We start from the raw sequence: 18849 nt of genomic DNA on the forward strand, positions 1-18849 counted from the left end.
TTCTAACGTCACATAATACGACTACAAGTAAAATAGTGCATATCTCACATATTATATGGATTATGCTATACATGTCAATCACCATCCCTGGGTTCGAAGAAGGTGCTGTATCGCGCTCTGCTCTCATCAACCCGGATAATGCTAGAGAGTTCTTCGTAGTCCGGTTCGATGATGTCTTGACCTTTGACACCATCATCCTGGTCGTCTTCGAACCATGTTGACGGGTCTTCATCATCTTCATCGTCCTCATCCATATCATCTTCGAGGTCTGAGTCCGTCGGCTTGTAGCTACTGTTCATTTTATTTAGAACTAGCATGAAGATTGGTGGGTAAGAAAACGCTCACATGAATGCCCTCATCCGTGCATCCATTTCTGCTCTGGAAAGAACTTCCCCTCTGATTGGGAGCCCTATCCGCCTCTTACGTTCATCTGATCGTTGTTGTCTCGCTGCGTCTTGGGCATGGGCGCGTTGCTCCAGCTCTATTGCTTCTTGTAGACTCAGGGAGCTAACTTGTTGAGCACCATTGGGTGTGATGGGTGCCTGGAGTGTCCCAAGGACTTATGAGCGATCGAAACTCATATAAACACATACACTTACGTAGCGGGACAGTGCCCTATGCTTGGCATCGATTACACGAGGCATGCGCGGTTGGTCGACAATCATGATCTCGTCGGCATTGATATTAGTCTTCTTAAGACCGTTGCGAATTTCTTCAACGCCCTCGAAATCGAGCAGGCGAGATTCGATAGCTGCTTGCTCGGCCGAAAGGCGTTGTCCGAGGGCGGACGTGCAGGCTGATCTAAAAGCAGATGTGCACGAGGTTAATAGTGGAGCCACGGAGGCTACCATCATCGCGAATTACCTGGGGGCAAAAATCCACGTACGACGAGTTTAACAGTCTTGCATTCCGATCGTGCTGGTCATGTAGCTCTCGCGCAGTCATTTGAGTGATGGATTTGGGCTTGGGCTTTGGAGGTGCGCGAAAGCCTGGGAGCACCACGGTCTTCTTGGGACGCATTGGAGATATAGGGGATTGTAATTGGGGGCTGTGTGCGCGAAGGGGGGGCATGGTGTGCTAGTGAGGGTGATACTTATTGCTGCTCTTGGGCTATGAGCGACCGGCTTTATAGCCCGCTTAATCCAGCACGTTGCCGTTTTGGGAATACCGGTGATACACAACGAGTTCCGACGTTATACTAGCGGCTAACTAGGAGAGAATACAACATATGGCATATCCTCACAGTCATAGTTATTGCTCTCAAAGTTCGTTACAATTCATCAGTCATACAAAATTTACAGCTTCTCACATCGTTCTCACATGAACATATCTCCCTGTTTCAAGGTAAGCATCTACAATGATTTTACTGCAGCACACACTCACGGCTCCAGGGGGCATAAACTCGTCATTATCAGGATCTCTCGAGTTCCCACTTCCTGGAGGTCCACGTCGGGGTCTCCCGTTGAAACTTGGGTTGAAGGGGCCAGGATTTGGTCCTATTGGATCAAAACGAGCGCCTGGTGGGGCACCCATAGGAGGGAGATAGCCGTCTCCACCCCATGGCCCTCGCATCTCCTGTCCCCGGTTACCTCTCATTCCAAATATCGGGTGATCTGGACCAACAAACATCCCGTCTCCTCCATTGCCGGGGAATAGTGAAGGAGGCTGGAAAGGATTGATACCACCAAAGGGATCAAGGTCTCGACGACCGATCTCCAGCGGATTACGGGGTCGCAAACCAGGCGGTAAGTGGTATGGGTCATCTGGATAAGGTGGCGAGTCTGGTCGTGGACGGGCAGGAGGGGGATTCTCGGCACGGGGAGCAGGTCCAGCATTACTGGATGAATCCTCAGTTTCTTCGATATATCCTTCTTTGCGCAGTCCCGGAATAAGTTTCTGTATTATTTTGAGCTTGAGCTGAGATATGAAATCCGTGATACGGTTGGACGAAATGAAGCCATGGACCAGCGGCGGGGCGTCCGACTTGGCTGCGTCATAGGGGTAAAACGACGGTGAGACAAAGTCGTTTGTTGCAACATCCAGAGACACAGACTTGTCATTCTAAAATTCTAATTAAATATTAATGTTCGAAACCATAGGAGCTGACGCACTTCGACAGCAATTGCACTGATCAATGTACGCTGACCAAGCTTGATGACCTTCACAACAAACTCAAGACCGCTTTGGTCATGCCTGTAACGGAAGGTACGATCTACCAGTCCTTTGGTGTTCCAATCATCAGGAAGGACGTTATTAGAGTGCTCCTTCGCGGAAGATGTATCATCCGTTGCAATCAAACGAAACGAAAGTGCAGAAAAGGCTGTGTGAACAAGCGCTGCCAAACCATCATGAGGAGATGCCAAGGTCTTGTTTGTCAGTGGCAGCAAGTTAAGAAGAATTCCAACAAGTGCTGAAGGGTCCAATACGTTGTTAGCCATGAACCGAGTCTTGCAAGTGGTGTAAGCAAGCAAGATAATCGTTTGGGAGGTCTGGGATGATCGCAGCTTACTTATTAGTCAAGACCTTCCAGAACTAACAAGACCAAACAACGCTTACTTCAAGACCACTACCACCAAGTCGTTGTATACAAGCATGGTGCGCAGGGATAGATCATATTCCCCGGAAACGTCAAACAAAAGGGTAAGACCATCTCATCGTTCACCTCGGTCTCCTTCGCCGACTAGGCGGAATACCCAAAGACCTAGCAGGAGATACGACGACGAACGTGATAACAGGGAACGTGATCGCCCGAGAGACCGTGACAGGGAACGTGATAAAGACCGCTATCGTGACGACAGGTATCGCGATGATAGACACAGAGACGACAGGCGCCGTGACAGTTACAGAGATGACAGAAGAGATGACCGCCGGCGCTCTCGTTCAACAGACCGCAAAGACCGGGACAGACGTCCGCTTTCCCCTCCTCTAAAATCTCAAGCAGCTGTGGGTGCCACGCAAACTCCCCCACCTGAGGATGAGAAACTCAAGGCGAAGAGGGCAAAACTTGAGGCTTGGAAGAAGGACCGGGAAGCTAAGAAGGCTCTCGACGAGGCTAAAGTCAAAGCCATGGCTCTTGCAGGCAAATCTGCGCCAGGTGAGCACATTTTTAATTTGAGTGGCACTTCATGATTTCACACCACTTGATCCACGCCTTACTAGTTCCTGCCCCGACCACAACACCTGCCAAACCTGGGACCTCTTTGAACCGTGCAGCCCTAACAGGTCTTGGGCTGAAAGGTCTTCCCCTCAAACCTGAAGTTCTAAAAGTATCAAAGGGTGCTGCGGCCATGGACGATTCGGACGAGACCAAGCAGCGGAAGCTTGAGACCCTTGGCGAAATGCCTGCTGTCGACATGACAATGGCGGATGGAGAAGCTAGTGTTGGCGACCTGGAAGTTGACGACGACGACGAAGAGGCGAACAGGATGGACCAGGCGATCAAAAGCAAGGCTGCAGATGCCATGGAAGAGGACGAGGACGCGATCGACCCCCTCGATGCCTTCATGTCAAATGTATCGGTTGAAGTGAAGAAAGTCGACGAGGAAGACTTGAAGAAGATGAACGGTGGCAAAGGCATATCTTCTAAACCTCTCGCCGAACGTATGGGTGATGATGGAGAGGATGAAGTCGTGGAGGCCGTTGTTGTGGAAGACGAGCTTGACACCACCGACCTTAATCCTGAAGACATCCTTGCTCTTGCGGCAAAGAAGGCAAAAAAGAAGGATATCGCCGCTGTCGATCATTCTCGTGTCAAATATGAGCCCTTCCGGAAGGAATTTTATGTTCCTCCTCCAGACATTGCTGCTATGACAGATGAAGAAGCTGACCTCTTGCGACTAGAACTCGACGGCATCAAAATACGTGGCATTGACTGCCCGCGGCCAGTGACCAAGTGGAGTCATTTTGGTCTTCCAGCCAGCTGGTAGGTATCAACTACTTTTCCATGTTTAGTCTTTGGCTGACGTATTTCAAAGTTTGGACGTCATCAAACGCCTCAATTATATGGCACCAACCGCCATTCAAGCTCAAGCTATCCCCGCAATTATGTCTGGTCGCGACGTCATTGGTGTAGCAAAGACAGGTTCAGGGAAGACCATAGCATTTCTCCTCCCTTTGTTCCGTCATATCAAGGATCAGCGGCCCCTGGAGCAGATGGAAGGCCCTCTTGCCATTGTCATGACTCCTACCCGCGAGCTGGCAGTGCAAATCCATCGAGAATGCAAACCATTCTTGCGGGTGATGAACCTTCGCGTATGTTTTTCGTGTTTTTGATCTATCCATAATATCTTATTCTGCATCATTAGGCTGTGTGCGCATATGGTGGTTCCCCGATCAAGGACCAGATTGCTGAGCTGAAGAAGGGTGCAGAGATCATTGTATGCACACCTGGTCGCATGATCGACCTCCTCACTGCCAATTCTGGCCGGGTGACAAACCTTAAGCGTGTCACTTATGTGGTTCTTGACGAAGCTGATCGGATGTTTGACATGGGTTTCGAACCCCAAGTCATGAAGATCATCAACAACATTCGACCTGACCGCCAAACAGTGCTCTTTTCTGCGACATTCCCAAAACAAATGGACTCTCTCGCAAGGAAAATCCTACAGAAACCTCTTGAAATCACTGTTGGCGGGCGTTCTGTGGTCGCTGCGGAGATCGAGCAGATTGTCGAAGTGCGTCCCGAGGAATCCAAGTTCAATCGACTCTTGGATATCCTGGGGCAGATGTACAACGAAGACCCTGAATGTCGCACTCTTATCTTTGTTGACAGACAGGAAGCTGCTGATAACCTGCTCCGCGACCTTATGCGTAAAGGGTACTTGTGCATGTCCCTGCATGGAGGCAAGGATCAGGTTGATCGTGACTCTACCATTGCCGACTTTAAATCCGGAGTTGTTCCCATCGTCATTGCCACTTCTGTTGCTGCCCGTGGTTTGGATGTCAAACAGCTTAAGCTTGTTATCAACTACGACGCACCTAATCATATGGAAGACTATGTTCACCGTGCTGGCCGTACGGGGAGAGCGGGTAATAAAGGCACATGTGTTACATTCATAACTCCTGAACAAGAAAGGTACTCTGTTGATATCTACCGTGCGCTTAAGGCAAGTAATGCAGCTGTTCCGAGTGAGCTTGAGGAACTGGCCAACGGTATGTTTCGCTTTATTGTATCCGCAATCTATGCTTATTACGTCGTCAGGCTTCTTGGAAAAGGTCAAGTCTGGGAAGGCGCAAGTCGCAGGCTCAGGATTTGGTGGAAAAGGTCTTGATAGGCTCGATAAGGAGCGTGAGGCTAAAGATCGGGCAGAACGAAAAGCCTACGGTGAACCCGAAGAAGAGAAGGTGGATGAAGCTGCTGTCAAGACCCCTACTGCTGCTGGCGATGATATGACATTCGGCAACTTTAAAGTCGAAATCAAGCGCGGCCCCGCTCCCGATTCTTCGAAGGGCTTACTTGGAGTGGCCGGAGCAGCTGCAGCTGCCAGGCGACTCGCACATGCGAAGGAAGAAGAGAAACTTCAGGCGTCACTTAAAGCTGCTCAGGACGCTGCTGCGCGTGCAGGGAAAGACACAGCTGCGCACAAGCAAGCCCTCAGTGTCATGGCAAAGCTGAACGCACAGATGAAAGCAACGAGGCTGGTCTTGCAGTCTCAGATCCAGGCAGACGAAAGTGGTCTCAGGAAAGCAAACCTCGACTCTACAGACTTCCACGCGATCATACCCATCAATGACTACCCACAGAAGGCCAGATGGAGGGTTACCAACAAGGAAACCATGGTTCAGGTGCGTTGTTCTCAGCTACGTGCTTGGTTTTCGGCCATATACTCACATTTGTCCCTTTCGTCAGCTTATCGACATGACAGGCGCATCAGTTACCAACAAAGGTTTGTCCAGAAACATACTGTTCAGTATTTGGATTTGACCTGATAATAACAGGCATATATTACGAATCTGGGAAAGAGCCTCCTCTGGAAGGACCACCCAAACTCCATCTCCTGATCGAGTCGAATGAGGAATACAGGGTGAGCACGTTTCGTCACGCGTTACTCAGCGTGGTCAATTGATTTGACTCCCTTTTAGGTGGAACAAGCTGTGCGAGAGATCAAACGTTTACTCATCGAAGCGTCTGCTGCAGCACTGCAAGCAGAAATGCGGAATCCCACGGCAGTCGCGGGGAGATACAGCGTTGTGTAGAGTTCTGGGTGTTAATTTGGTCGCTGTTTCGATGTGTAGTGTCGTGCAGCCTCGACAGTTGCTTGTTAAGTAGCACTTAGGCTGTGTAGATATTCATGGCTAACGTGCTGCTGGCCATTTTTTTCGGTGATGTATACCTCAAGTACAGATAGCAAGCAAGGAATTGCTTGTGTTCAAGTTTCGTAGTAGAACCTTCACCTTCGTTCACCTTAATTTTAGCCTTTGTACTATGAATAAGTCTAACACAAAGTGACATCGAAAAAGTACTTCAACTCAATCAAATTCAAGTTCAACAGACTTACAGGCTGATACGGGGGGATAGATGTGGCCTGATACAGTTTAGAAGGACGAGCCAAAGTCTTTGGCTCATCTGATATAGCTTCCTTAGAAAGTGCTACGGCTGCGGTTGATGTGACTAATCGAAGTGAGCAAGAGGTACATGCGATATGATTAAAACATTGCACGTCAAGATTTGGAACTTCGAAGTACTGGGCAGTCGTGAACCGAAACAATAACCCTAGCGGTATCCTGCAGCGATTATTCATGCTCTTAAGCAGACAGAAAATACAACAGATCAAAGATGGAAAGTGCTAACTAGTTGTCCTAGGGGCTTTCCCGCAGCGATGGTGGGCGAGCCAACGAAAGTTCCAATTTCGACGCCATTTTCACGATCTCTTCCTCCAGCTCGGCTATCTTGGTGCGCCTATAACAATCAAGTTAGCTTAGAAGTTGCTAGTTCAACTCGAAGTGTATACTCTTGATTTGATCGCTCTCCAAACTGGAAAGCCTGGGATAATCCCAGTCCATTCTCACTCAAATGCTTCTTGCGCTCTGCCTCTTTCGCAGCCATGTCATTCAAGCTGGGCAATATTCGGTCATACTCGCGCTTGAGCTACGCAATAGTCAGCTAAGATCCAAACCCACGGTAAAAATAATTACCAGTGATGTCCGCGCAGCGAGCGATTGCTCGTCGTACCTGCCCGTCCCAGCGATCTCCGCTTTCATCCTCCGTAATTCCCCAAACCACTTCGTCTCGTATTCACTAAGCTTCGGCGATGCTTGCTGCATAAGCGTCTGCAGTCTGTGATCCAGCCTCGATGCCAGCGCCCTGTATGCTTCCCGTATTCTCTCGAGCCGCTCTTTGACTTCGCTATTCCGCGAGCCGCTCAGTCGTTCAATGAGATCAAGCATTACACTACACTTCTGTTGCTGACGCTCAAATTCCTTCGCCTGCAGTTCGGCTCGTACTTCTGTGGCTTTGTACGCGAGGATAATTTCGTGGATCTGTGACGTCAAGCCTTCAATGGTTGAACCCAGATATCGCAATGTTTCAGGGGTGAGCACAAAATCTGTTTTGGTGTTTGGAGTCCCGACCGCGATACGAGGATTACTAGGCAGGCCAGAGGGACGTGAAAGCGCTGGAGGTGGCACGAAGGGCTCCGTGCCTAGAAGCGAGATGTATGCCAATGGTCCTTCAATGGGCGCAAGAAAATCCTCCGTCCCAGAAGTATTATTTTTGTCGGGAAGATGAGGAGAAGTCCGAGAGAGAGAAAGATCGGTGCGAAGGTTGAGGGGAAAGGATGTGAAGCGGAAGACGGAGGTAAGAATTAGGATACTGTATGAGAGATAGACGTCGTTTGGTACAGATATAGCAATAATCGGATTCGAGCATCTATTGACTGGTGAATCATTAAGATCGTAGAGGCTTATTCATCCACATACCTTCGGTCCACTGAATAGGTATTCAGCAAGGGCACGACATGCGTGCCTGCCGACTTTTGCAATGCTTGATTCAATGCAACACCATCGTCGTCATCTGCGCGGAGTCCGCTGGTGAGACATTGCAGCAGGTCTCCAAAATCAAGGACATGAACGCCAAAAGCATGGTAGACATAGACAGTATCGTCATGTATCGGATCCATCAATAGGACAGGGTGGTTTGCTTGAAGGAGGTCGAGAATGGGTGTGCCCGATGACAAAGGAGCTGTCTGTTTCAGCATGGAAATCAAGTCCAAGTCTATGCACTCGTAGACCGCTAGCATAGGCAAATCCTGAGATTTGTCCTGGAGTCGCGTGCATAAGCAGCAATGATACAACAAATTCGACGACAAACCTGTTTACTCTCCCACCGCGCTTCAACTTTCTCTACGTCTAGACACACATCAACTTTACCGTCTTGATAACTGACAATGACAATTCCAAGACGTTCAGTCTCGCCTGTATCTTCGTCGTCATCATCACGGATGAAAGCAAGATACGCGATATCCGTTGCATCACCGCCTTCACTGTCTTCCAATGAACGAGGCGAAGGTTGGAGGAGGAAAGGCCCTTGACGCATCGGTTGGCTTTTGATGGTCATGGGAGGGTGCATAGAGAAGGAGCGAGAGATTGCTGGGTACACAGTTCCCGGTGGAAGTTGCTTCAGCAAGGCTGTGACATATTTCCGCTGGTAGTCGTAGAGCGTCGAAAGGGCTGATATCCCACTAGATGTTCCCTGGGATAAAAACTCTTGTTTGGCGGAGATAAAACACTCGAGGGCATGGACATAAGACGATGGTACAGATCTTAGAGTCGATTAAGAAGTAGTGTCACACGAGAGATGATAAAACTTACGCGTTTTTGGGCATGTAGGGGCATATAGCATAGATGTCTCCTGACCTCATAACGGCATAGACGGTGAGCGGGCCCCAGTCTGCTTTCCCTTTCCTAGAGTGAATGATCCGACCTCGCGCTCGGCTGGATCTTCAGCTAGATATGACTTTGAGGTCTTCTTCTCGGAAACAAAGGACAGAACTTGTTGGGGCTCTTCAGTATCGACCGAAATGTCATACTCTCTGAAAAAAGTTAGTGAATATAATAAACTCATCATTATAAACCAAACCTTAGTTTCCCATCGACAGTCATGACCATGAGAGTGGATCCTGCTTCGCCCCATGGATGCCATTCAATCTTGGCTATGGGGGCAGACGAATGCGAGTGATGGTAGAAAAATCCTACTTGGATTGACCTTTGCAAATGGATTAGGTTAACATTCATACAAAAATCGCTCGCTTACTTGCAGTCCACAGAAGAAGGCACAAGCTTGGAATACCCAGCGCGAGGGAGGACCACAACTGCAACCTGGTATGCTCCTGCCACAGCTATGAGCTTCCCGCTTGGGTTCAGTGCGAGTTGGTGGATCCCAAATTGAATATTTGGGGTGTTCAAGATCTTCTCCGGCGGTGAGCCGCGGCGAGGATTGTCAGAATTAGCACGTACTTTGAACGACTTGTTCGTACTCCTCCCAAGCTTAGAGTCCGAAAGGGAAGTAATTCTCAGTTCGCATCCAGCAGCTACGATTAGATCAGAGTCCTTCAGGACCATAACCTGACGGCGTCCTGAAAGGGGGAGCCCATCTTTCAAACGCCCCTCAATCATAGATTTCTTCAGTGTATTCGTAGACAGTTCCAGCGACTCCTCTGACTGTCCCGTTGGTCCTCCATAGCCTTTTGGAAATGTAAATATTGGATGTCCTTCCAGCATTGTGCTCCAATCATCTTGGGTCATAGTTAATACTAGTCGCGTCGGCGAAGAGGGAGTGAAGACGAATCGGCTCAGAAACGCGCCTGACCTGGTTCGGTTATTATTTCACACGGGCTGACGCGCTTGAGCTTGCGCGTACGAAGACAGCTTACTTGCATACTAACTACCATGACTTCCATCGGGACAGGCTACGATCTTTCAGCTAGCACATATTCACCAGATGGCCGTATATTTCAGGTGAAATCATTGAAACTCGCCTAGCAGTGCGATGTTCTCAATCTTGTTACCTCAGGTCGAATACGCCAACAAAGCGGTAGAGAACTCAGGGTATCTAAGCTCTCTTTCAGTACTGTCATTACTGCTAACAGTCCGCTCCGTTAAATCAGCACTGCGATCGGGCTACGCGTCAAGGATGGTGTCGTCCTTGCGGTGGAGAAGCTCATACACTCCAAGCTCCTTGTCCCAGGAGCTAACCGACGCATTCAAACAGTAGACAAACATATAGGTATGGTGAGTGCCTGTTAAATTTCTCAATGGGCTTGCGTACAATGTCTGCTCAAGGCATCTGCCGGCCTTCTCGCCGATGGCAGGAAAATATCACAGCTGGCTCGTGATGCGGGGGCTCAGACTCGAAAACAGTGGAGAGAGCCTTTAACTGTGAAGGTGATCAGATTACGCTAGAACGTCAATGTGTTATACTCATCCGCTGTCGTCAGGCCCTGTCAGATTCTGTGAGCTGGAATGCCCAAACCTATACGTTGTACTCGTCTGTCCGTCCGTTCGGCGTCAGTACGATCTTTGGTGGCGTCGACAAGAGCGGTCCTTCATTGTATATCGTCGAGCCTAGTGGTGTCTGCCTAGTGAGCGCATAGCAAATCAAACCATCTCGTTACTGATAATATACCAGGGATATCACGGTGCAGCAGTCGGCAAAGGCCGTCAACTGGCCAAGACCGAGCTGGAGAAGCTTAAACTATTAGAACTGTCGATGCGTGAAGCCGTCATGGAAGCTGCAAGAATGTACGTTGTCTGTCACCTGTGTTTGGGTTTCTCACCCAAATACTTCACCGCAGAATATACCTCGTCCATGACGACAACAAAGAGAAGGAATTTGAGCTAGAGATGACTTGGGTTGGTGTTGAATCAAACAACCTTCATTTGCCTGTACCAGACGACCTCCTCGAAGAGGCAAAGAGGAAAGCAAAGGAGACATTGGAGACCTTTGAGTAATTCGGACAATAGCACGCTTGATATCATCATTCCTCAGCTCGCCCGGAAAGTTTTGTGTGAAGGAACCAAATATTAAGTAGTGTCTATACAATTTGCTCAAGCTCGCGAGCATACGCCAGGTTTGCTGCAATGAGCTTCTGCGTTGGAATCTCTACCTGTTCATCATTCTTCTTTGCAAATGTTATCATGCCAGCCGTCAGATCTACCTGCCAACCGCGCTGTAAATAAGATCAGTAAGAGAGGGTTCTGGGGACTTTAAAAGTGCCTACCTGTTGAGCGAACACCAATAACCCAGACTGCGAGGGAAAAAATAGCAGAGTTGCAGCGTCCTTCAAAGGGAGGCTATCGTACGCCGATTCCTCGCAGCTGGCAATCTCATTCCTGGCAATAACCCTCAGTGACGTTGATCAGGCCAGCAGAAAACAGCTCACCGAATGGTGCCCATAAGACTGTCTACAAAGAATTTGTACTCTTCCGCCGGTGCTTCCTCACGGGCATTCCACACTTTGCTGTAGCTACCCTCCATGAGCCAGCGCTCGAGATTTACTGGGTGTCTGATGTATGGATTTGTGTTGATCTCATCAGCAGGAAGTGGAAGTGATTCAAGGGTAGTGTGGAAATCAGCGATGCGGTTTTGTGTGAGCAGACGGATGAGGTTCAAGCCCCGGACTGCGAATTCACGCTTCGACGGAGGGAGGCTTGATCTGATGCCTGTGAGGAAAACCTAATCTGGGGTAGAAGATTTATGCATACCTGAAGTCCGTGTAGAAAGTGTGAAGCTGGGAGAAATATCTATCAAACGAAGGGACGTCTTTCGCTCTTATACTCCAGAAGACTACCGATTTCGAGGATATCGCCTATCCCAGTGTCATCACATAGTACATCACAGACCATTCTAACGTACGAGCAACGACCAAGTCATGGAGATTTGTTTCTCCTTGGGGGATCAATAGACCTGCTTCTATCAAGCCAACCTATCATGAAGTCAGCCATGTATGCACAAAGCTTTGGATCAACTTGGTCACACCTTTAGCTGAGCTAGCAGCGTCCCGCATTTCTTCAGATCTGACGGTCGCGCATCAAATGCACGTTGTAGCTCGTTGTATAGTGTAGCCAATTTCTGAGAAGCCATTGTGACTATAACAAAAGTTACAAGTTCGATGAATGGAAATCAGAAACAAGTAAGTAGAGAACACGCGTCCAGACGCGTCAGCGCTACTTAGCTACTCAACCACAACTCAAGATTGTTATTACACTTCTTCATAACACACGACGACAGCAGCAGCATGGATCGCATTGATATGAACAGGCTCAAGAGCGGAGAGGTCAATCTCGGGGTATGAACATTCAAATCATTATTCTATTATCGTTAATGCACGCCATTGGCAGACCTCTATCATGGCAGTTCAATTCGACAAGGGCGTCGTCATCGGCGCCGACAGTCGTACGACAACTGGAAGCTACATCGTGCGCACTCTTACCCACTCACTGTTCACTTCCTCATCTCTACAAATCCAAGGCCAACCGTGTAACAGACAAGCTCACGCATGTCCACGATCGGATATACTGCTGTCGCTCAGGATCTGCAGCTGACACGCAAGCAGTCGCAGATATAGTACATAACTACCTGCAGCTATATACGTACGTCTTCATCTCCTAACAGTCACGAATTTGCTTGTACTGAGCACCTATTAGACAAATCCACGGCGCCCACCCTCCAGTTTCGTCGGCTGCGGGCATGTTCCAGGATATTTGTTATGATAATAAGGATGCCCTCAGCGCGGGTATCATCGTTGCTGGGTGGGACAAGGAGGTCGGTCCAAGTGTATATAACATTCCTCTAGGCGGAGGGCTTTTCCGCCAGCCGTGGGCCATTGGAGGTGCGTCTTGCATGTTTCATGTTTGACACCGAGTCAGTTATAGCATCTTTCAGGCTCTGGCTCAACATATGTGTACGGTTACTGTGATGCTACATACCAAGATGGGTGGGGACGGGATGAGACCGTCGAATTTGTGAAAAACAGTGCGTGCTTGACCACCATCATCACTTCTCTATCTTTTATCTAATTATTTCGCATAGCCCTTGCACTTGCGATGGCAAGAGACGGCTCATCAGGAGGTGTCATCCGCATGTGCGTGATCACAGAGGACGGTGTCGAGCGGCTCTTTGTTCCCGGCGACAAACTCCCCAAGTTCTGGGAAGGTCGTGAGGTACTGTCAGGGCCAGTGAAGAAGAGCGTGGAACAGACCGCAATGGCTATCGAGTAGATGTGTAGATTTATGCAAAACCACAAGACCCTTCCACGCAAGTGGGCATCCTGATTAATGTTGCTCGTAATTAAATGTCATGGCTGAGTACTTATACACACTCGGTATGGCTGTTCAGTACATCCGTTCTGCCCAGGATAACCTCCATCCTGCATCAACCTCCCAGTGACTCGTCTCAGTAGCAGACCCGTAAGCTTGCCCCTCCCACATCCGCAATCTCCAGAGAGCTACTGCCAAAGGTACAACATCCGCCCGTTTGGTAGTATGCTGATTCGAACATAGCAGGAACGCATGGCTTCCCTTGGCATCACCACGGACTCGCGAGGACTTTTCATGTTTGGAAGAACCAGAGGCCGAAAGTGCGCACGACCGTGATCTACGCTCTACCTCAAGTAGCTTGCAGAGCGCTTTATGTAGTGCTGCTCGCTGTGGTCGGGCAGGAAACAAGGACAGGCCGTGGTAGAGAGGAGCTTGCGCATTTGGAAGAAGAGGAGAACCTGGATCTTCATCCGTGATTGGATGGATAATGGAGAGGGGGGGAAGACGCCGCGATGAGGTTTCTGAGCTGTCAGTATCGATTTGCACAATATCAGCGATGTCCAACTGTGCGGAGGGCTGTGGCTTCTCCTTTGTTTCTGGGTTCCGATTGACTGGGGGCACTACTATCAGGGCCACTGCATCTTTGTGAGGTATCGAGTTAGTTTGCCGAACTACATTCCATTCGGAACGGGTGAGTCTTCGGAGCACCAGCCGCCTCGGAGTCGTCCAAAGGGCTCGCAGCAAGCCTTTTAGTAAGAAGTTCTAGTTCCTGCAGGACTCGTAAACGGAGCTGATAACCGATGCGCACCGATAGCAAAGGCGCCACAGTCAAGTTCTGTGAGATTTTGCGCAGCGGGACTGAGACTAGCTCAGTTGTGGCTGGAATGAAGTTGCAAGTCGTCACGCACTTCTAGAACTTGCATATGGAACGGCATCTTTCCAGCATACAATATAGCACGCAGGTGTGGATCGACGAGGCTTGAATTTAGGATGCTCGACACCATCTGGAACTAGTGTCTGTTGTTCGCGTACTCCCTGAGAGGCTGGGAGGCGCACAGGTGCCAGACGAATGAGAAAGTCTAAGAGTGGGATTAAGGAGGTGTAACATGAGACTCTGCTATTCACGCACCACTTGGTAGCTTTTTACGCGTTATTTGACATTCTCGCAATGGCGAAGCGAGCATTCTGACTGCATCAGTGCGATAAGTAGACGAACAATAGAAACGGTGCACCCAACGCACGGTAAGGGCTGGACCACCATTCGCGTTCCTCATCCGTCATTTCCCGCGGATGATCATGCTCTCCGGTATCTTGTAGTGGTTTCACGAGACGAACCCTGGGTGGTAGTGACTTGTGTCTGTTATAAAGATGGCCTTCGGTGATTGGGTTTGCGTCGTCCAACAAAATCGAGCGAGTCCTGCCCTCTGAAGTGAAAGTAGGCGTCTCTGGAATCGTATTTTTCATAGAAACACGCTTTTTGTAACGTGTATATCCATTGCTCAGCGTATTGGGCTCTGGAGCATCTTGCAAGATTTTGAGCAAACGTGGAAGTAAGCGAGGCATGCACTAAAGCTCGACTGTGACAACCCTGAGTAAACTCGCCAAAATCACCGTGGACACCCTTTACACGACTGCGACCACTGCTGCGACGCACAACAGAATGCTGATACCATTCATGGTACAGTGATAAGGTCCTGCGCCTAATCCTGTTCAGATTTAGCATTTCATATCGGATCATCAAGTGACCTGGTGGCACATGTCGCGTTTGCACCCTATAAAGTCCCTGTGGTCTCGCTCGAGCATCAGGTCCAACGAATCCCCGTCTGCAATCATGACATCCCTACCAAATGAACCTGTCACGTTGGCTGTCATCGGCTGTGGTCAGAGAGGGACTGTATGAAGTCAATCGTGCTTTCTCCTCATGGTGCACTAACGGTTGTACGCAGAACTATGCTGCATACGCCCTTGATCACCCAAAGAAGTGCAAGGTCGTTGCTATTGCAGAACCAAGGCCAAAGACCCGCGATATTTTTGCCCATAATCATAAGCTCGATCGGACCCTTGTGTTCAACGACTGGCAGGAACTCTTAAAGGCTTCCGCTGACACCATTCAAACTATTGAGAAGCGTCTTGTGGACGCAGTAATTGTTGCGGTGCAAGACCACATGCATTGCGAAGTGGTATCGGCATTCGCAGCCCAGGGGTACCATATACTTTGCGAGAAACCCATGGCTACAAGTCTGCAAGACTGCCTCGAAATAGGAGAAGGCAGTCAAGAACGCTGGTATCATTTACGGAGTTGGTCACGGTGAGCTATATCACTTGTCGTGCTATAAACTTCAAACCTCACGTACGGCAGTCTTGCGTTACTCTCCTTACAGCAAGGCCATCACCGAAGTGGTCCGTTCAGGACAGTTGGGTGAGCTGATCAACGTGGTTCACATCGAGCCCGTTGGTTACTTTCACTTTGCTCACTCTTTCGTTCGGGGCCATTGGAAGAAGGAATCTAAAAGTTCTTTTTCTCTCATGACCAAGTGCTGCCAGTAAGTAAGTCTTCGTTCACCGTGCATATCATCTTAATGGATCGGGTACGCAAGTGATATAGACATTCTCTGTCACTGGCTTTCCCCTGCGATTCCGACGCGAGTATCTTCGTTCGGCTCTTTACAGCATTTTCGCAAGGAGAAGAAGCCTCGCGCAGCAGGCGCTGCAACTCGCTGCTTGGAATGTTCAATAGAACAAGATTGCCCATACAGTGCAAAGAAAAGTAGATCACCTCTAACTTCGTTTCATATAAACTGAGTGGAACTACGCAGTATACCTGGAACCTGTTTCTCGCGGAAATACCCACTGGCCAGTCAGCACTATTGTGGATGGAATACCGGACATAGAGAATATTACCGATGCTCTGCGCAATGGACCTTACGGACAATGCGTGTACGAAAGCGATAACGATGTATGTGATCATCAGGTACAAGTCGATTCTCCCTCGCAAAGTGGCATCTTAATGCTATATTTCTAGGTTGTAAATATCGAATATTCATCAGGAGCCACTGTCTCATTTACGATGGTGGCATACACCTCATTGATTTGCGAACGTCAGACACGGTTGCATTTCACGCATGGCGAGATAGTTGGCGATATGAATAATTTTACTGTCACCGACTTCCGCACTGGTCATAAGACGACGCACCACCCGAAAAATGAAGGTGGTGGCCACGGAGGCGGAGACTTGGGTCTTATCCGTACTTTTGTCGAGGCCGTGCGCACGAACAATCAAGAACTACTGGGGACCGATGTCTCCGAGGTGCTCAAGAGTCATCTCACCGTATTTGCTGCTGAGACGAGCAGAAGGGAAGGCACAGTGATTGATTGTGCGAAGTTTGAAAAAGCTATCAGAGCAGAATTGGAAATGAGATAAGCTTCTTATCACCGCTACTACATCATCCACCTTGTAGCATTAGCTGGCGAAGTACTATAGGTATGCTGCCTGATTAAATATTAAGGCCCTCTGGTTGCATATAATCCAACTTCCCATCGTCCACACCGCTATTAGAGCCAGTCTTGATAAACATTGGGTATTGGATCTCGCAAATTCATTAGTTTAAAATTAGAAACTTTGAATACAGGATTGAAGAAATCAAACAGGTACTTACAATCATTGATTGAATTCGACTTTCCGGGTTGTCATCCTTTTCCACATTCGTTTCGCGGATAAGACCATATGCATGGATGTAACTTGCTGAATCTGCACATCTCAAGAATCAGGCATCATCCACCCGAGATTTTTGGGTCTCGAGTAGGAAATTCCCTGGGACCAAGTCAAGCGTACACTGTGTCGGACAAATGTAATTTGTTTGCTTGTTAGTTTACGTCGTATCGTAGTATCGTTATGATCAGTTGCGCTGATCTGAAAGTGGCGGGTGGGTGTAAGAAGACTGAGACCTGACAGCTAGGACTTAGAGAAGATGGGCAGCGGGCTGCTGCGCCACCTCGTGCCCTCAGCTAGCCGCATCGCGGTCCGGTCCGGTACGGACACTTGTATTAAAATTCACACTGACGCTTTCTTTGGCTCAACAGACGGTCTCATGTCACAAACGTGATTGTCTCAAGGACGACACACTCATAATATTTGTGATGCTACAGCTCGTGGCTGGTACTAGAACGAGCTGACTTTTACCATGACGGCTTGTAGCTACTTTGCTTGCCTTGACGCAGATAAAGCTTGTTCCTTCACGAGGTTACAAGAATTTCAGAACAATCTTGTTACATCTGTGACTCGCAGCTGGAAGCTGTCTCGTTTCCCTAGAAATGGCTAACCGCGGCCCTACGCGCAGTCATAACTTAAAGCTGCGGTGCCTGTTGCAGCGCAGCTCTGCTCTGTACGTTCGCTGCGTATTGGTTCTGCTCATCAAAATACTCGGCGCTTGTCCTCCTTGGGCCTGTGCTGCGGGCGGCGGCGAGGAGTGTTTCCTTTTCCGATTCACACCAGCGGCCTGCTGACAGGCATAAATACTGGTTGTCAGGCTGCGATACGATCCGCCAGCACCATCATCTTTAATTCATGTCCACAGACATAAGCTCTGAGGAGAGTTTTCTTCCTCTGCCCGATGGGCGTACCTTGGCATACGCGGAAGCAGGAAACCTATCCAGCAAGACTGTCGTTCTTTACATGCATGGTTTTTTCACTGTCGGGGATGCGTCCCAGACGTCTCATGTCCTTCTGAGCAAGAATGTTCATTTCATCACGCCCACCCTGCCTGGATGGGGCAACACATCACCTCCTCCTCCGTCGACACCATACCGCGACTGTCTCACAAGTGACATGACCGCGCTATTGTCCCACTTGTATCCGGATTCCAACGGCCGTGACATCAAACTATACCTTGCAGGGGGCTCGCTCGGCACAGCGCCTGCACAGATATTGTATGGTGCACCGTATGACAAGTTCCCATTCGGCCGGTGCATATTAGGCATGCTACTCTTGGGCGCGTTCAGCCCGTTTCGGTACCACAAAGATTACGCCAAACACATGACGTGGACGCAATATATCCTACCTGGCCCCATCGGGCACTCCATACCATTCAACCTTCTCTCTCATCTGATGAAATTCGTACTGGCGAGAAAGTTGTCGACCATAGAAGGCGCAGAGGCGTCGTTGCGGGAAACTGTTTTTGACGTCATGGATCAAGCGGAGCGGGAGGAGTTTGCGAAGTGGAGTGAGGAACGAGGGATGGTGCCAGACGATACGGTGCGGAAAATGGCTAAGAATGTCATGAAGAGCATCTCCAAGTCTTGGGCAGGCTTTATACTTACGCCGCCCCTTCTGCACTCGGATTGGGGTTTCCGGCCTGACGCATTGGATGAGGAACACTCTCGTCCGCCTATCCTACTTACAGCGAGCAAGGACGATGACATGTCTCCGGTGGCTTATGCACACTATCTTGCTGCTAATTATAAGAATACGCGGATCAAAGACGTTGATGGGGGGCATATGAGTATTTTATACCACATGGATGAGGTATGGGCAGAGTTTCTAGCTGACGAGCCTGAGCAATAGTCGATTATGCCACAACACTGTCCACGAGACATATG

General features: G+C 49.2%; 10 protein-coding genes across 10 annotated transcripts; 5 read left to right on the forward strand and 5 right to left on the reverse strand.

Annotated features, from left to right (window-relative positions):
- Positions 1-74: 74 nt before the first annotated feature.
- BJ212DRAFT_1478439 (uncharacterized protein) lies at positions 75-1071 on the reverse strand (the record flags this gene model as incomplete). The annotated part of the gene is made up of 4 exons (XM_041339711.1): positions 75-291; positions 346-542; positions 600-801; positions 887-1071. 4 exons carry the CDS (start codon positions 1069-1071, stop codon positions 75-77), a joined length of 801 nt encoding a protein of 266 aa, XP_041195582.1.
- Positions 1072-1316: 245 nt separating this feature from the next.
- Positions 1317-2438, reverse strand: BJ212DRAFT_1297741 (PI31 proteasome regulator N-terminal-domain-containing protein; the record flags this gene model as incomplete). Its single annotated transcript, XM_041332627.1, has 3 exons — positions 1317-1334; positions 1384-2061; positions 2112-2438. The coding sequence occupies 3 exons, from the start codon at positions 2436-2438 to the stop codon at positions 1317-1319; spliced, it is 1023 nt and encodes a 340-aa protein (XP_041195583.1).
- A 118-nt stretch (positions 2439-2556) lies between these two features.
- Positions 2557-6492, forward strand: BJ212DRAFT_1339280 (P-loop containing nucleoside triphosphate hydrolase protein). The gene is made up of 8 exons (XM_041335055.1): positions 2557-3094; positions 3160-3922; positions 3975-4251; positions 4305-5151; positions 5201-5784; positions 5849-5885; positions 5938-6023; positions 6082-6492. The coding sequence occupies exons 1-8, from the start codon at positions 2593-2595 to the stop codon at positions 6193-6195; spliced, it is 3210 nt and encodes a 1069-aa protein (XP_041195584.1). The 5' UTR covers positions 2557-2592; the 3' UTR covers positions 6196-6492.
- BJ212DRAFT_1339285 (uncharacterized protein) lies at positions 6493-9766 on the reverse strand. Its single transcript, XM_041335056.1, has 10 exons — positions 9454-9766; positions 9251-9405; positions 9077-9202; positions 8955-9029; positions 8809-8901; positions 8309-8759; positions 7918-8258; positions 7135-7867; positions 6951-7087; positions 6493-6898 (listed from the first exon to the last, which is right to left on the reverse strand). Exons 1-10 carry the CDS (start codon positions 9739-9741, stop codon positions 6799-6801), a joined length of 2499 nt encoding a protein of 832 aa, XP_041195585.1. The 5' UTR covers positions 9742-9766; the 3' UTR covers positions 6493-6798.
- A 119-nt stretch (positions 9767-9885) lies between these two features.
- Positions 9886-11169, forward strand: BJ212DRAFT_1552602 (proteasome subunit alpha type-3; the record flags this gene model as incomplete). Its single annotated transcript, XM_041341922.1, has 7 exons — positions 9886-9954; positions 10010-10044; positions 10104-10227; positions 10279-10380; positions 10434-10577; positions 10625-10737; positions 10791-11169. 7 exons carry the CDS (start codon positions 9886-9888, stop codon positions 10945-10947), a joined length of 744 nt encoding a protein of 247 aa, XP_041195586.1. The 3' UTR covers positions 10948-11169.
- Positions 10690-12079, reverse strand: BJ212DRAFT_1552606 (COP9 signalosome; the record flags this gene model as incomplete). The annotated part of the gene is made up of 6 exons (XM_041341923.1): positions 10690-11165; positions 11217-11328; positions 11379-11651; positions 11701-11782; positions 11852-11921; positions 11975-12079. The coding sequence occupies 6 exons, from the start codon at positions 12077-12079 to the stop codon at positions 11031-11033; spliced, it is 777 nt and encodes a 258-aa protein (XP_041195587.1). The 3' UTR covers positions 10690-11030.
- Positions 12080-12248: 169 nt separating this feature from the next.
- Positions 12249-13215, forward strand: BJ212DRAFT_1266492 (nucleophile aminohydrolase; the record flags this gene model as incomplete). The annotated part of the gene is made up of 6 exons (XM_041330574.1): positions 12249-12284; positions 12337-12414; positions 12467-12588; positions 12643-12827; positions 12881-12970; positions 13028-13215. The coding sequence occupies 6 exons, from the start codon at positions 12249-12251 to the stop codon at positions 13213-13215; spliced, it is 699 nt and encodes a 232-aa protein (XP_041195588.1).
- Positions 13216-13329: 114 nt separating this feature from the next.
- Positions 13330-14845, reverse strand: BJ212DRAFT_1567544 (uncharacterized protein; the record flags this gene model as incomplete). Its single annotated transcript, XM_041341990.1, has 5 exons — positions 14496-14845; positions 14384-14443; positions 14163-14333; positions 13963-14112; positions 13330-13925 (listed from the first exon to the last, which is right to left on the reverse strand). The coding sequence occupies exons 1-5, from the start codon at positions 14815-14817 to the stop codon at positions 13330-13332; spliced, it is 1299 nt and encodes a 432-aa protein (XP_041195589.1). The 5' UTR covers positions 14818-14845.
- Positions 14846-17220, forward strand: BJ212DRAFT_1339304 (uncharacterized protein). Its single transcript, XM_041335057.1, has 10 exons — positions 14846-15148; positions 15201-15525; positions 15554-15562; positions 15614-15797; positions 15852-16021; positions 16071-16225; positions 16277-16635; positions 16713-16841; positions 16911-17002; positions 17087-17220. The coding sequence occupies exons 1-8, from the start codon at positions 15011-15013 to the stop codon at positions 16750-16752; spliced, it is 1380 nt and encodes a 459-aa protein (XP_041195590.1). The 5' UTR covers positions 14846-15010; the 3' UTR covers positions 16753-16841; positions 16911-17002; positions 17087-17220.
- A 598-nt stretch (positions 17221-17818) lies between these two features.
- BJ212DRAFT_1445746 (Alpha/Beta hydrolase protein) lies at positions 17819-18814 on the forward strand (the record flags this gene model as incomplete). The annotated part of the gene is made up of 1 exon (XM_041338150.1): positions 17819-18814. One exon carries the CDS (start codon positions 17819-17821, stop codon positions 18812-18814), a length of 996 nt encoding a protein of 331 aa, XP_041195591.1.
- Positions 18815-18849: the final 35 nt, after the last annotated feature.

The sequence above is a fragment of the Suillus subaureus genome, assembly GCF_016647635.1.
Source record: "Suillus subaureus strain MN1 chromosome Unknown BJ212scaffold_8, whole genome shotgun sequence".
NCBI classification, from domain to species: domain Eukaryota; kingdom Fungi; phylum Basidiomycota; class Agaricomycetes; order Boletales; family Suillaceae; genus Suillus; species Suillus subaureus.

Coding starts and splice junctions, on each gene's coding strand:
- BJ212DRAFT_1339280 (XM_041335055.1), top strand. CDS start 2,593: ATGGTGCGCAGGGATAGATCATATTCCCCGGAAACGTCAAACAAAAGG. Junction 4,252..4,304: donor TGCGGGTGATGAACCTTCGC/GTATGTTTTTCG, acceptor CTGCATCATTAG/GCTGTGTGCGCATATGGTGG. Junction 5,886..5,937: donor CGCATCAGTTACCAACAAAG/GTTTGTCCAGAA, acceptor TGATAATAACAG/GCATATATTACGAATCTGGG.
- BJ212DRAFT_1339285 (XM_041335056.1), bottom strand. CDS start 9,741: ATGACCCAAGATGATTGGAGCACAATGCTGGAAGGACATCCAATATTT. Junction 9,203..9,250: donor CCTTCTTCTGTGGACTGCAA/GTAAGCGAGCGA, acceptor CCATTTGCAAAG/GTCAATCCAAGTAGGATTTT. Junction 7,088..7,134: donor TCGCTGCGCGGACATCACTG/GTAATTATTTTT, acceptor ACTATTGCGTAG/CTCAAGCGCGAGTATGACCG.
- BJ212DRAFT_1339304 (XM_041335057.1), top strand. CDS start 15,011: ATGTCGCGTTTGCACCCTATAAAGTCCCTGTGGTCTCGCTCGAGCATC. Junction 15,149..15,200: donor GCTGTGGTCAGAGAGGGACT/GTATGAAGTCAA, acceptor GGTTGTACGCAG/AACTATGCTGCATACGCCCT. Junction 16,636..16,712: donor ACAGTGATTGATTGTGCGAA/GTTTGAAAAAGC, acceptor TCCACCTTGTAG/CATTAGCTGGCGAAGTACTA.